We start from the raw sequence: 15,914 nt of genomic DNA on the forward strand, positions 1-15,914 counted from the left end.
AGATACATCAGGTGCCTCTCCCCTATGCGTTTCCTGCAGAACATAACTGAGCTCTTGGTGTGGTGGTGTCTTGGGCAGTACACTCTTACATGCTCTGTTTTATTGCTTTCATTCTTCGCCTGTTCCTGCTGTATTCGTAATTGCTCTCTTCTTCAGTATCTAGTTACAGAATGGCTGAATGACAAGGCAGAAAAGCAGGAATGCCCCATCGAGTGTCCTTTACGTATTACTACAGACCCCACTGTTTTGGCAACAACCCTCAACATGTTGCCAGGTCTTATCCACTCCCCACTGATTTGTACCACACCCAAACACTACATCCGCTTTGGCTCGCCTTTCATCCCTGAGAGACGTCGAAGGCCTCTTCAGCTGGATGGGATATACAGCTCCTGTAAAAAGGTATGTCTGCTCATTTCTGTTAAGGCTTCAATACCCACGTTATATTAACATCAGCGCACTCTTGTAAAGGCTTTTCATGTCAAGCTTGTCGCTATGCAGTCACAATGAGTTAGCTCTGTCCAGCATATTTCTGCATACTCTAGAGTAGTGTTTCTCAACAACTGGTCTGTGGCAGCTTCTTTTCCAGTCCCTGAGATTTCCCTGACACAATTGAGAAAGGCAGCAATCCAGTCCCTGGAATCAAAAAGGGTGAGAAACACTGCTGTAGAGTAAGAGGTCAGTGGAGCTGAGGGTGAGGACATGGTGTGTTAATGCATGTTCTCAGACTCCTTGTGGACCGTTCTCAGAGCTCACAGAAAAGTGAAATGGTAACAAGAAGGAGATTGGAGTCTGGGTCTGAATGTGCCAAAGTGCCCCTTGGAGTGGATGTGCCAGGGCTGTACAGGAAGCACAGAAAGAAACCACTCTTCTCGTGTCTACATGCGTTGAGGAATTGCTCAGGGAGAAGTTCAAGGGTTAGAGAGCCTGGTGTGTTCAGTCCCTGAGCAGAACTCTCCTGTCCCCTCTGAGATCCAGTGCTCTAGAGCCTGGGCTCTCCTGTGCCTAGCAAGCAGCACCAGAGCAAAGGGAGAGGAATGGGCTCATACTCTTGCTGAGTTGGACTCAGAAGCAGCCAGCCTTGGGTGAGATCCAGGCAGGGAGCCTGGTTCGGCTCCCTACCTCCTTTCTTGAGTGAGGGGCCAGCCTAGCTGAAAGGCTGAGATCATCCTCTGAAACTCAGTCCTGCCTCTCCCAATGTGGTGATGGGGTGGTGATGACTTAGCAGCTCCAGGGGCAGCCACATGATGTGGGATTTTTCGTCTTCCAATGTTGCTGCAGTTCCTAACCTGATAGAGAGGTCAGTATTCTGTATGATGGATTCCACTGTTTTAATGAGACTGTAAGAACTGGATTTGCTCACAAGGTGTTCCTGACTCCACTACATGGATTAGCTGGTTGGACAGGATTGCAAGAGTGAATCCCTGCATTTCTTATGAGCTGGTCCTAGTCAGTGTAAGGAGTAATACAGTTAACCTTGAGGCCTCTCCTGTTTACGGTTCTACGGAGTGTGGTTCTGTCACTTTTGATTATGTATGTCGGGGTAGCCAAACCATGGCTCGCGAGCTGCATGTGGCTTTTACAGTTAAAGTGCAGCTCGCAGAGCCCCCTTGTGTGTCCCGTTTTTTCCCCCCTTTCCCCATTCTCCACCCACCAGACTGGAGGGGGGAGCTCGGAACCTCTACCTTGCAGTGGAGATGGGGCTTCAGCCCGAGCTTGGGGCTTCAGCAGAAGCAGGGCTGAAGCCCTGGCAGGCACTTCCCGTGGGGCTGAAGCCCAGAGCCCCAGCAGGTGTGCCCCGGCTCTCGAACTTCTGAAGATTGTTGTGTGCGGCTCGGAAGGTCAGTAAGTTTGGCCACCCCTGATATATGTGAACCTATAACACTGTCATCCAACCATATCTGCAGTGTCCTGCTGCTAGGCTGAAATTTAGAATGAATCCAGGCAGATAAAATGAAGATACTGTGTTGTAAGCAGTGGTCTGGAGGAGTTTGTTATGATATTTGTTTGTAGTAGTGTTGTAGCCATGTTGGGGTTCCGGGATATGGGAGAGACGTGGTACGTGAAGTAGTACCTTGTATTGGACCAACTTACGTTGGTGGAAGGGACAAGCTTTTGAGCTTCACAGAGCTCTTACTCAGGTCTGTAGAAGGTAACGAGAATGTCCAAGCTAAATACAAGGTGGGGCAGATTACTAAGCATAAAGGGTTCACACATGCTGTAGGAGACCACTTAAAATGAAGTGGGCAATTAAGGTTAGCAGGCAGTGAGGTGTGTTACAAATTGTTCTAATGAGCCATAAAAACAGGTTTCTAAGTTTTATGATTTTTATGTCATTTTTGTTCCCAGATTGAATGTAGAATGGTAAATTCTTTTAGGAATCAGATGGGGCATTGTTACCTCTGAAATGTTTTGTAGCTGAGCTCTTCTCTGTCTAGATTCTGGCCTCACCATGCTGAGTCAAGCCTTTGTGGGCTCTGTGTCTTGTTACTGTACTGCAGTTTATTTAGTTTATTTATTGAAAACTATGTATAGGCTTTAGCTTTTACAGAAGGTGGTAGCATAACTGCTCAAGGGCCTTCTTGCATCAGAGATGCACTTCATGTGAGCTGCTATAGCTGCTGATTGTCCAGCAAGCATGATTCAAGGCTTTTTAAATTGTTTAAAGTGAGCATGGAATGTGTAAGTTTCACCATTTGGATTGTTGAAGGAAAGATGCCCCTGTAGCTTGCTGATCTGGGAGTCTGGTAAATCTGGGTTCTTTTTCTAGTTTTTCCAGACTTGGTGAGTGACCTTGGTCAGGTCCTGCTCTGTACCTCAGTTTACCCATCTGTAAAATAGGATTACCTCCATCAAGGGGGTGATATGAGGCATAGGTTGGTAAAGTGCTGTGAGATCTTCAAAGGGGTTGTATAAACAAACATCAAATTCAATGCTAATGTGATAAAAACAAGGCCACTGCACTTCATTGTCTGTTTCTGAAATCATTGGTGTTATCTTTAATTACAAAAAAGAAAAGGAGGACTTGTGACACCTTAGAGACTAACCAATTTATTTGAGCATAAGCTTTCGTGAGCTACAGCATGCATCCGATGAAGTGAGCTGTCGTTCACGAAAGCTTATGCTCAAATAAATTGGTTGGTCTCTAAGATGCCACAAGTCCTCCTTTTCTTTTTGCGAATACAGACGAACATGGCTGCTACTCTGAAACCTATCTTTAATTAGGGTGTTTCTCTCCCTTTCTTCTCGGGTTTAGTTTCACTGTCACTTTACTGTCATACCAATGTGGTCCTTAGCACTTTTTGGCTTCTCTCCCCAGCTTCTTACATTACTTCAAATAACTGGAATCAGTTGGAAGAGATCTTGTGCTGTCAAAGGTCACTTGCTGCAGAATTTAGTGTTCCCATACAGCTGCATTGCAGCAGGTGGGGGAGCCAGTAAATTTGGCAGGTGAGGTGATGTAGATTGGCTCTTCTCCACGTATCCATGGGGAATCATCTCTTATTCTATGCTCTCCCCTGCTATGATTTTTCATATCTTTCCCCCACCACTGTTCTGTCTCCTGAGGAGGGTCCACTTTGATTTTTCTCCTCCTGGCTAGCCCCTCTTAAATTGTAGCTCCCACACTATCAGGTTTGCATGTTCATTGCTGCTCTTTGACAGCAAACACACTCCTGGGAGAATTACACTTGAGTCAACTTGTCACTTCCTTGCCCTATGTGGTAGGGTAGAAACTCTCCTTGGTTCTGATATGTCTTCCAGAGCAAGTGGAGTGAGGATCAGAGTGCTTCCCAGCCTGTGCATGAAGCTGGGCTTTGTGCAGAAGGCATATTCTCTGGGCAAGTTCTGAATAGCCATACTTTCCTAGATTGCTTTAAAAACCTCTGCTTAGAGTTCCCTAGCTTTCTAATCTCTGAGTTTGGGAAGTCTGTGTTCTAATGAGGTTGTACCCTTAGATTATTGATACAGATTTATTACCCTTAGCACCTGTCTCATCTAGAGCACCAATTCAGAACCATTCATAGTAGTCTTTGGGCCCAGCTTTAACAATTCTGTCATACCAGTTTTTTTGGCTGGGAGCATGTGACGCAGAGCTCTACAGGCGTTTGCCCTGCTGTACAAATGTTTAGGAGTTCTTGAGTATACCCTGCACAAGTACATTTAAAGCACAGGGGGACTGCACGTTGACGTAGTCTAGTTCTGTTGCAGCGTTGGATGAAACAAGCCCTGGAAGAAGGGATGACTCAGACCTCATCTACTCCACAAGAGAACAGATCCCAATGTCTATACCAAAGTAACCAGAGCAGCAGTTCTTCTAGCATCTGCAAGGACAATGCAGGTATGTATCCAGAATGCTCAAGTGCGGTGCCTGGTGTAGGCATTTATAGAAGGCTATGGGCCATTAAGGGGTACTGACACACAGGATGAAACACAGGCTTCGCAAATATGCATTGTTGCATGTTGGTACAAGTTTGTGGCAGGTGGAGATGTAGTTTTACCACCCATCCCAATTTCCATAGGCTCATCCTAGCTTGAGGCATCCTGACTCCTTTGCTGTGACAGTGTGGTGATACTGCATCTCACGGCACTCTTACCAGAGTTGTATGATACAGAGTTTGTTCTGCAGGACAAAGGTAAACAGCGTCATGCCTTAGAGTGTGACAGCTGGCTATTTAAATGTATGCTGAGAGAATTAACAAGGGTCACCAGGTAAATAGGTAATAGGCACAGGCTTAAAAAACAGCTACTCAAAAACATTGGCTTTTAATCTGTGAGAAAAGCAGTAGCCGAGTTGTGAAATAGTTAATTTGCATCTGTCTTTACAGAGGAAGAGGGTGGAGATCTGCCCAAGTCAGGGATCAGTTTTCCAAGGACGACAGACGAGGAGCTAGACAGTGTACAGATAACAACAGAATTGGTTATTAAAAGGTTAGATGCACTTAAAGTGAACAAAACACTAGGTCTGGATACTATGCATCGCTGAGCAAAACCTGAAGAAAGTGAACAAAGAAACTAGAGAATTTCTAAAACACTTTTAAAAATAGAGAGAATTTAGGATAGGTTCCTGAGGTCTGGAAAGGGGCAAACAGCATCACTTTACAAAGGTCATGACACAAGGAAACCAAGAGCTTCTTGTTTCTAGAATTTCCCTGTTCGATGTTAAACTCTTGCATAAAGGACCTGGCAGTTAGTTCCTAGGAAGCCCAGTTGGCAGATGGCTTTGTCAAGGTGGATTCAGGCAGCAAACCGTGTGTGTGTAACAGCAGGGGACCGGGGAGGGTCTCACTGCCAAGAAAGGGGGAAATCAGGGATTAGCAGAGAGTTGGTCTAAACAACAGACAGGATTCTACATCCTACACAAATGGCTCATGGCAAAGCGCAGGAGTAGGAGGAGAAACAGGGGAACTGGCTAGAAAAGTGTGGGAGCATGAGACAAAGGGGACTCTTAGGAGACTCACCCAGCTCCAGAATGGCTGAGTGGAGATTTCAGGGTGGTTCTAGGATCTCTACTCATAATGGAACTGCATTGGATGTGAGGGGATTGAAAACAAGCTCTCTGGGTTCACTAACCTTGGGGCATTGCAAATAATGATGCAGGGAGATTCCAAAGGGATGCCAGGGTTTCGAGGACTGGACAGCAGTGGGGAAATGGAGGTCAATGGAGACCAGTGTAAAATCATGACCCGGGGAAAAAGGACTCAGTCTAGGGAATATGAGCTAACTGGACCAACCACAGAGCACCCAGGTCTTGAGAAGCTCCCAAGATGATTGTGAGGAAGCGGCAAACCTAGCAGCTTGGCAAAAAGGCAAATGAAATACTAGTCATAAAGGCAGAATCCCAGACTGGGAGCTACTGTAAGTCCCTGTCTGTGAGCACTGGGTACCACCTGGCAAGAGGGAGATTACTGCCCTATGGAGATCCTGGGTCTGAAGAAAGGATGAGTCAAATTTCTTCTGCTTGGAACAGAGGAGACTTGCCTCACTGGGGGCCTTTAGAGCTGGGAAAGAGGTCAAAATTCATTCAGAAACACTAGGGGCCAAGACCAAGTAGTGAGGAAGCTAGGGGTAAACAGGTCAGGAAAAGCATCTGGGAAAAAATGATGGGGAAGGCAGCTGCAGCATGGAGGGGTTCCAGAGGGGTCCAGGTAAACTAAAGCTCCTTAGTAGGAGGGAGCACGGCTGAGGGTGAGGAGGCATTTTGGGCTAGGCACACTGATGTGGAAGGGGGATAATGGTATTGAGGCAACTGGAACCCTACCCTTGCACCCTTCACAGAGGAGCTGGGGGCACTGTGTGATAACACTACATGGTAGTGATCTGGAAATGTCACATTGTTTTTTTCTCTCTAGTGTACAGCTCAGATTTCCTGCCTTGGTAAATTGTTTTCTGTATCTCAAAATAGGTTGTGCTCTTCACAGAAAACCAGGCAGAGGCTAGCCATTGCCCCAGAGAGCTTACAAGTAATTGAAAAGTGCGATACCATGCACTTAGGAGGGTAGGGCTGAGGCAAGGATTCCTCTTTGTGGGAATGATCATTTCCGGGGATTATGTTTATGCAAACTCTAGAGACATTGTGGAGCTCAGCCGGTGAGAATTGTGCTGTGCTGTGGTTTATCCATAGCAGTCATAGAGTGAATTTGTCTTGTTTTTGTCACCTCTTTGTGCCAGGAAATGTAATCTCTCTCTCCTTCTGTTTCAGTCTTGTCCTGACACCGCTCCCCGCACTTGACCATGTTGTTCCCCACGTGTCATTTATTATAACTGAGTTGTTTTGTTACCTTTGTTACGTGTCTCCACATTCCTGTGGGATGAGAAGGATTTTCATTGGTATTGGGAGCTCCTCGTATTTTAGGGGCCTTTAATGGGATGCAGTTACGGCTGAGCATTCATGGGGCTCTGGCTGGGAGGGGAACTGTTCATGGTTTGGCATTAATAATGGTGCATTATGATTCTCAGTTCAGTTGTGTTCATGTTTCACAGACTTGCTGAGCCCCCTGAAGAAGTGGAAATCTCGCTACCTGATGGAACAGAATGTTACCAAGTTACTGAGGCCACTGTCTCCCATCACACCTCCACCTCCTGGCTCAATGAGCCCGCAACTCACCACACCCTGCTCATCTCTGCCAGGAGAGGAGGAAAGTCGCAATGGTTATGGCATGATGTTCTCACCAATTCCTTCTCTGGCTGCTAGTCGCTGCAATACTCCACTACAGTTTGAGGTAAATTAGGATAGAGGTCTGGGGGCTCCAAAAGGGGAGAGACTAGAAGAGGTGCATTGGGGGCAGTCTGCTTTCAAACACATGGCTAGGTTCCTGAGCAAGACCCCAAGTGTCCCACACAGGGGCAGCTATTACCTCTCTCCTCTGTGGCACCCTTGGCTGTAGCAACTCTCTCGCCCCCCAAAGCCATCAGTGACCTGGTAGCTCCTGCTCCCTCTGTTACATGTCATACTTCACTGCAGTGCATCAACCCTCTTGCTCTCCAGGGGTGCCAGTCAGCGTAGCCTGCATTCCCTTTCCTGCTGCACGCAACACACACGCTCACTTTCGCTTGCACCCCTCCCCCTGCTGCAGCACAGCAATCCCCTTGCCTACTGGGACAGCACATTCCCCCATGCCCTTTCTCTCACAGTGCAGCAAACCCCAAGCGTGTCAGACATACCACAACCCCTGCTCCCTTTCTCTTACGCAGCAGTCCCCAAAGGCTTGGGGGACAGACATTTCAGATCCCAGAACTGCGAGGGCTCACAGCTCCCACCACCCAGTGTTTAATGTCCCAGGTGTACTGATTCTTATTGTGCTCCCATTATATGCGTTTGCCTTTGATTTTGTGTTTTGGAAGCATTTAAAGAGCGTGGTGGGTGTTTTTCTCTGCTCAGCGCTATCTGAGGGGGAGTTGCCAGTGCCTCTCCAGTCTGGAGCTTCCTCCTCCCTATTGCCATGTTCCATCTTGGTGGCGACGATTGGCAGGAGGTGCCAGGTGGTTTGCAGTTCTCTTTTTATTTTCCATTATTGCTCATTCTCATTGGAAAGTGGAAGTCTCGAAACCTGCTGCTGCCATTACACTACCATTCAGACCCAGGTGGGAACAGTCTAGTGAACAACAGCATGGCCACTGGCTTGAGAGAATCCTGCAGAGATTCCTCCTCTGCTCTGCAGTAGTGCAGAGTCCTTTGCCGATGGGGTCTGTTAGCTTGGTGCTTTCACTTTTACTTTGAGAGTTCTTTGCTGAAAGCTGTCGTAGAGGGATACTTGTCAAGGCTAGTGGAGAAGATTGTTTAGTATTGAGGAGTAGGAGGGAAGGACTGATTCAGGTATAGAGCTTGAGCTGGCCATTATCCTCGGGCTCTGCACTGGTACAAGTTGAATGTTAGAGGGTCAGTAGCATAGTGGACCTCAATAGCCTAGCTACAAACCTCAGTCCCATGTAAAATAGCATTAGTTGCTCCTGCTGCTGAGTATGACAGAGAAGAAACTTAGAGCCTACTGGGCATCTACCTCCTACTTGCCCTTGCTGCCTCTATTTTCCTCTAGAGAACAACCCTAACAACTTGGTAGACCACAGGCTTCTGTGTTCAAGCTTTATATTTCACTAAATGCAGCTCATTGATAACATTTCCATTTTAGTGTCTTGTTGGTTTCATTTAGTTACCATCAGTTCTAACTCAAGAGAATGCATATCATCATGTATATAGATTGTACACTTCAGTCCTATGACCATGGCCCTGGGAGAAGAGAATGGGGGGGCAGGATCTTTTATCTGGTTACCAATAGGACAGGCTCCTCGATTAGAGAGCTGAAAGTGATCAGACACTGGGTTGGTGGGGAATTTGGTGTCTCTTTAAGACTTGATGTTAACCAAGTGGTTCTGAATGCCACTTTTGAGATGCTCCATCCTGAATTAATCTGCTGCATCTGCTCTTCTGGGGAGCTTGTCCCACACACTCCTGAAACCTCTAGCGGGTCAGGCCTTACGGACCAGAGCTTTAGAGCTAATTCGAAACCAAATGAGGTTGGTACCTCAATTTGGATTTGCTTGGGCCCATCAACATTTGTAGCAGAGACTTGGAGCTTAGTATCCTTCATCTGCTTTATCCCTATGGAGTCTGCCCATCAAAAGTCTCCACAGTTGAGAAGGTTCTGAAAGTCCTTATCGCTTTAGGTTTTTGTAAGTACTCCTGTCCAGCAGGATCCACCCAACCACAGCCTCGTCACTGGTAGTACCCTACCTCTGGAAGAGCTTCCCTCTTTCTGACTCTCTGATGGGGATGCTCTGTAACACCAAGTGAGGGTGGAGAGGCTTGCACATACCACTGCATGTGGATGGATTGCTCTCCCTTGCACTGTATCCAGCTGTGACCCCTGTAGCTCCCTCAGGCAGTTTATACCTATTCCTTTGATGGTACCTAAGAGGAAACTCATAGTAAATTGAAGGAGCCATTTTATTTTCCCCTTATTTAATGTCTAATACTAACTACAGCATCTGGGGAATTTTCCTTAGGCAAAGCCAGGCTTTCCATTCCAGCCTTTCCCATGTCATTGGACTAAATGCCATACATGGATTTCTCTATATTTCCTGGTGTAAACTCTTTGGCTAGCAGCATCAGAAATATAAGGAAATAAATACTTCTGGCTAACATCTCTTCTGTTCTCTGGTTTGGATACTAAGTTGTGGCATGGAACACAATAACCCAGTCCTGTCTTTGTGCTTCCAGGAGGCTTTAGAAACTGCTTAACCCATTGAATCCCCCTCTAATCACTGAGACGAGTTCCTGGGGGGAGTGTCTGTTTAGAATAGCTGTGGCTAACCTCTGTGCTTGTTTTTACTTTATTTTATTTTGCTTCTTGACTTTTTAAGTAGATGAATAACAAGATGCTTTTCCCTCCTCTAGAACGTATCCTCCCCTGAGAGTTCCCCTGCGCATAGGCCCGAGTCCCTGTCACCCGAGGTAGTTATCACACCATCTCAATTGCACTCTGAGGCTGTGTGTGTGTGTGTGTGTGTGTGTACACCAGAGGTTCTGGAGGGTGGGGTGGAGCGGAGCGAGAGTGAGGAGACTGCAGAGGAGAGTGAGAGAACGGGAATGGAGAGGGAGGTGGGGCACTAGTCACAGTAAGAATGTGGAGAGACTGCAGGATTGTCAAGGGAGATTGAAGAAAATAAAGTGGATTTATTTGGAAAACTGGGATGTATTAATAATACTGCAGATGCTGGTGGGAAATGGAGGCAAAATGTTAAGAACCAGTGTCTTAGTTATTGGGGTGAAAGGAAAAAGGTCTGGGGGCCCTGGAATTATAATAATTGGCATCAGTTTCAGCTCAATAGAAGTGGTTTATATGGTGGTTACTTCTTGTAGCAGTAAAGGGGCAATTTCGATTGAGGGAGGAATGGGAGAGCCTTGTCCCTGTTTAAACTGAAGGATGTTGGAGCAATGAGAACTCTGTCCAGAACCTTCAGCATCTTCATCACTCATTGGTTTTGATCAGCTTCTTGGGACAAGGTCGTGTACTTGACCTGCTGTGTTCAGACAGAATCATCACCTCACTGCAGCCTAAGTCCATCAAGCAAGTACCAGGGAAGAAGAGTCCAGATAACAGCAAGCTGGTCTAAAAATGTGAGGAAGTGATACAGTCATGATTCCATTCCTGGGAACAGAGGTGTAATACGGCAGAGGGTATGCCCTTATTGATGGAGGTGCCCAAGTGCTGTAATACAGTGAAAAGGGATGCAGCTGGTGCTCTTTACCCAATGTTCCAGGGGACTGTAACATGGAGGGGTTGCAGCCATGACTCAGTGCAGGAGGTTCTTGGGAGCTGCAATATAGCAGAGGAGATTCATTCAGTGGCTGTGATATAGCAGAAAGGACACAGCCATGTTTTGGCTCCTTAGCACTGTAATAAGAAAAGGGGGTGTACTCCTGTTTCAGTCCTAGAGGTTCCTGGAGACCGTGATTTAAAGAGAGGATGCATTTGTGTCTTGGTTCTGGAGGTTCCAAGGTGCTGTGAATACAGCAAAGGAGTTGTGGATGTGTCTCAATGCCAGAGGCTCCTATGGGATGTGATGTGTCAAAGGGGACACAGTTGTGTTCACTGTCTGAGATTCCCAGAGCTGTAATATAGTGGAAGGCGGGATATTGTGTTGGTGCTGGAGGTTTTCAGGTGCCATCTTGTAAAAGAAGAAATGTAAGTGTGTCAATGCCCAGAGTTCCCAGGTACTGTGGTAGAACAGAGGTTGGCAGTTATGTCTCACTGCTGTAAGATGCTGAATTATAGTGCAGATGAAACGAATGTGTTTGAACCAGCGGTTCCCAGGTCTTGTAATCAAAGTGATTGCACATGGCTTGGGGTTCCTGGGCAATGTACTGTCATAGTAGAGAGAAATTGAGGGGGATGCTTGCAGTTTTCATTACTGGGTATTTGGATAGTCAAGAAGTTGTCTGATAAGACAGCTAGTGAGCAGTGAATGTCCTTGAACTATTCTTCATCTTTAGTGGACGGGTAGTTTAATACCATGTGTTAATGTTGTGTGGGTCCAGCTGAAGACATCAGTTCTTTTTCAGTGAGTACCTAGACTTGAGCACTAGGGTCAAGGATACCTTTTACAGCAAACCCAGTTGGAAGGGAAAGGGCCCAGCAGACTGGACAGCCATGTTTGGATTATTCTGTAATGCTCATTTCCCAGCCATTTGCTACTTAATCTATGTGTACATGGGATTATTTAAAAAAAAAACAAAAAACTCAGATGACTTGGGCTTGTGTGGCTCATGGTCCGGGGCTGAAAAATTCCTGTGTAGACACTTGGGCTGGAGCCCAAGCTCTGGGACCCTCCACCCTTGCAGGAACCCAGGGCTTGGACTCAAGCCCAAGCTCGAATGTCTACACCGCAATTTTTAGCCCTGCAAGCCCGAGTCAGCCAACCTGGGCCAGCCGCAGCTGTGCTGCAGGGATTTGATCCCCATATTAGATGTACCCTTCAGAGCAGTGCAAGAAAGGACCCAGGGGGATCAAGAGAGGAGCTGGAAAGGAGTGAGTTGTCTTCGGAACAAGTGTTTCCTGACTTTAAAAGTTTCTCTCCCCACCTGTGTCTATCCCTTCTCCTGATTTCCCCTCCCTCTCCCACCCCATATCTTTGTTGGATTTTCTAGCTCTGCCTTCGAACGGACTTGGATTTGGCAAAGGTGGGCTACCTGGATTCCAATGCTAACACCTGTCCAGAGAGGCCATCGCTACTGAGCTCGGGCCATTCTGATCTGGCTCCACAGTCCTCCATTCACTTCACTTCTGAGACCAACTTCCCAGGAAAGAGTGGGGAGTCACAGCTGCTGCTAAGAAGCTCCGATCCGGCTTTTCGGACAGAGTTTAATTTAATGTATGCCTTCTCCCCTTTGAACGCTATGCCCCGTGTAGATGGATTGTTGCGGGCTTCCCCTCAGGTGGGAGACAGGAAGCCCCTGAGTTCAGAAGGGGGATGTTGCAGCTCTCCTACAGATGGATACTTCAGCAGACATGAGCCGGGACTTCTTAAAGAGACATTGCATGGATCCATGTCTCCTGGTGGTGAGCGGGTTTGTGAAGGAGTCAAATCTGCTCCCCAAAACCCACCACAAAGGAAAAAGGCAAGTATTTCCTGCTAAAGAAATCACAGATGACACTAAATTGAGAGGAGTGGTAAATACCAGTGAGGGGTGGAATAACCCAAAGGATCTAGAGAGAGTAGAACCATGGGCAGAAATAGCTAAAATGAGATACAACATGGAAAAATGAAGCTAATACATCTGGGGGGAAATAATCCAAACTCCCGTGCTGAGTTGGAGTGAAAAAAGGCTGAGGCAGACCTGGGGAAAGGAGGCAGCAAGTTGGGCAAGATTTTGAAATGAGGTATGGCAGCAGAAGGGCCCACTGAGAAGTATCATGTCCAGGAGCAGGGAGAGAAGAGTGGTACAGTTTCACCTTGGTGAAATAGGAATAGCTTGCCTAGGTGACGATTAATCTGGGCTGTAACACTATAAATTCCTACAGCAGATTTTACAGAAAAACAATCGATCTTGATTTTAAAATTATCAGTGACAGAGAATCTACTGCAACCCTTGGTAGATTGTTCCAATGGTTAACTACTCTCACCTTTAAATTCAGACTGCAAATAAGGCATATATTTTTATCTAGCTTCAACGTCCAGCCATTGGATCATGTTACATGTGTCTCTGTGAGATTGAAGAGCCCATTATTAAATATTTGTTCTTTTTTGAGTGCTTGCTCATGTCGATTCCATTCTAGGTATGCGCGTGCCCCCGTGTGCGGTCGTCGGAGTGGTATCCGTAGGGCCGGCAGTGGTCCCCCTTGAGTGCCGTGCTTATTTGCCAGTATGTCCGGCACTGCCAACCCTACACGCTCTCAGTTCCTTCTTCCTGCCCGTGATGATTAGTCAGAGCGCCTTTCCTTGCATCGCAAGGGCTAACAGGTTGTCTTCTACTTACCTCAAGCTTTAGGGCCTTGTAAATAGTTTGTTTCTAGTAGTTAGTATTGAGTAGTTAAGTGTAGTTAGTAGTTACCAGTTAGAGTCCCAGCAGGGACTTTGCCGCAGGCAGGGCATGCCCTGGTCTCTGGGTTTAAGCCCTGTGCGGACTGCAACAGGCCTATGCTAGTAAATGACCCCCATAGCAGCTGCCTCAAGTGCTTAGGGGAGTCACACGTTAGAGACAAGTGCTAAGTTTGTAAAAACTTCCAGCTTCGCACACAGAAGGAGTGGGATATTCGGCTACGGGCTCTTCTGAAGACCACCCTTCGTCTGGCTTCCGTGCTGTCCCGCCAGAACTCGCTGAGTGCCTCATGCACAGTGCCCCTGGCATCGGGCTCCGCCCAGCACCGTTCCCTGTTGCCGGTGCCCAAAAAATAAGACCCAAAAGCACGTTTCCATGGCACCAGGGAAAAAGGGGCCATGAGTCATCAGGCAAGGGACACGCTTCCGGCCACCAGGCCACTTCGGAGCTGCGTGCTTATACTTCCCTGGTTGGAGCCCTTAGCCCTGTGAAAGGTCCACCACCAACTCCCAGGAGCGATAGGGGACCAAAATCCCTGGCAGCACCGACACCTTCACAGGCTCCCCCAGCACTGAGAGCACAAAGGCCTCCTCCCATGCCGCTGATGCATCATGTGCCCCAGGAAAGGCTCATGGAAAGGCTCAAGGCTCATCATGTGCCCCAGGAAAGGCGCAAAGGCTCCCCAAGAGGACAAACCAGCCGCTAAGACCCCTCAGGGGCCAGTGGAGCACCGCTGATCCCCAGAGATAAAGCAGCACTCTCCACCTTCACGCTGGAGTCACAGCCCAGACTCTCTGGGGCTCACCTTTGATCACCGGCGCCACGGTCACCGCCATGTCGACACAGATTGCCTACAGCAAGATGCGGGTCTCCATGCTACCGACACCACTCGCTCGCCCACCGGTTTTCTCGGTGCAGGTCCCGGTCATCTGCCTCATGGAAGCACCCCCCGTTGTGTCTGCAGTCCCCCCAGCACTGCACCCCTCACTCCAGACACCAGTCGGCGAAGATCAGCAAGCAAACTCAGGGATCGATGGCACCACCATGGTCACCGGAAGGGGAGTCCTCTGGCACGGAAGCCCAATTCAGCCCCTTGCCTAGACTGCACCAGCACGAATGGGCACCTGAGGCCACGTCGACAGCGCTGACTTGGCAGCACGGCCAAGTGGCCAGTGCAGTAGCCTTATTAGGGTACATGGGGAATGTCGGTTGTGGCAATGCCCCCTTCACACTGCTCATCAACCACTGCCTTGGAGCAACAGTTGGTAGCACTGATGGCACCGGGCTCTGTGCACGAGGTACGCTAGGTGGTCGAGGCAGAGGAACTGTGCCCACTGCTAAGCCTCCCTCCCCCGTGGGAGAAGATGTCCTGGAGCCTCCGCCGGCCATGCAATCACCATCCTCATCCCCAGATGAGGCGGTTTCAGGACCTTGAGGGCAAGCCCACTGGATGGTTTCAAAGAACACCATGTCCTGCTGCGTTGGGTGGCCGAGACTTTGGGCCTGGAGGTGGAGGAAATGGCTGAGCAGGTGGACAGCTTGGTTAATATCCTGTCAGCTGTTCCCCCAACCTGTGTCACACTGCTGGTGCATGACGGTGTCCTTAAGAGTGCCAAGGACCTCTGGCAACCTCATTCCTCCCACCTCAAAAAGGGCCGAAAAGAAATACTCTGTCCCAGCCAAGAGGTTTGAATACCTCTATACCCACCCTCCCCCAGGCTCGCTGGTGGTCTCTGTGGCCAATAGAGACAAGAAGGGGCATACCAGTTCAACCCCCAAGAATAAAGAGGCCTAACAGTTGGATCTGTTTGGAAGAAAAATTTATTCGACAGCTAGTTTGTAGTTCCAGGTGGCAAATCATCAGGTCCTCTTGGGCCATTACAACATATGGGACTCCTCAATAAGTTTGAGGAGTCCCTTCCTCAGGGTTTGGCCCAGGAATTTGGCATCCTGCTGTAGAAAGGCACTGCGGCTGCCAGGTGTTCCCTCCAGATGGCGTGGGACAAGGCAGACTTGGCAGGCAGCGTGGTCATGTCAGCAGTGATAATGAGCCGCAGCTCCTGACTTCAGACTTGCAGGTCTCTCCCAAGAAATGCAGACCTCCATCAAGGACCTCCAATTCGATGGGAATGGTCCCTTTTCCGACCAGATGGATGCAAGGCTGCAAGATCATTAATGATCTGGAGGATGGTGTGGATTATACCCTCAGCAAGTTTGCAGATGACACTAAACTGGGAGGAGAGGTAGATACGCTGGAAGGTAGGCATAGGATACAGCGGGACCTAGACAAATTAGAGAATTGGGCCAAAAGAAATCTGATGAGGTTCAACAAGGACAAGTGCAGAGTCCTGCACTTAAGACGGAAGAATCCCATGTACCG

The 15,914-nt window shown here is 48.1% G+C and overlaps 1 protein-coding gene across 2 annotated transcripts in view; it reads left to right on the forward strand.

Moving 5' to 3' along the window:
• The window catches only part of SETD5 (SET domain containing 5), a 173,355-nt gene that overhangs the window by 118,994 nt on the left and 38,447 nt on the right, over positions 1–15,914 (forward strand). Inside the window, exons 16-20 of one of the 2 annotated variants that reach the window (XM_084634171.1) lie at positions 157–399; positions 4,207–4,336; positions 6,979–7,217; positions 9,890–9,946; positions 12,143–12,613. In XM_084634171.1, coding sequence (XP_084490297.1) covers positions 157–399; positions 4,207–4,336; positions 6,979–7,217; positions 9,890–9,946; positions 12,143–12,613 — 1,140 coding nt within the window. The remainder of the gene's footprint in view (positions 1–156; positions 400–4,206; positions 4,337–6,978; positions 7,218–9,889; positions 9,947–12,142; positions 12,614–15,914) is intronic. The other variant, XM_084634172.1, reaches the window with a different exon arrangement.

The sequence above is a fragment of the Lepidochelys olivacea genome (genome assembly GCF_965140295.1).
Source record: "Lepidochelys olivacea isolate rLepOli2 genome assembly, chromosome: 7".
In the NCBI taxonomy this organism is placed as follows: domain Eukaryota; kingdom Metazoa; phylum Chordata; order Testudines; family Cheloniidae; genus Lepidochelys; species Lepidochelys olivacea.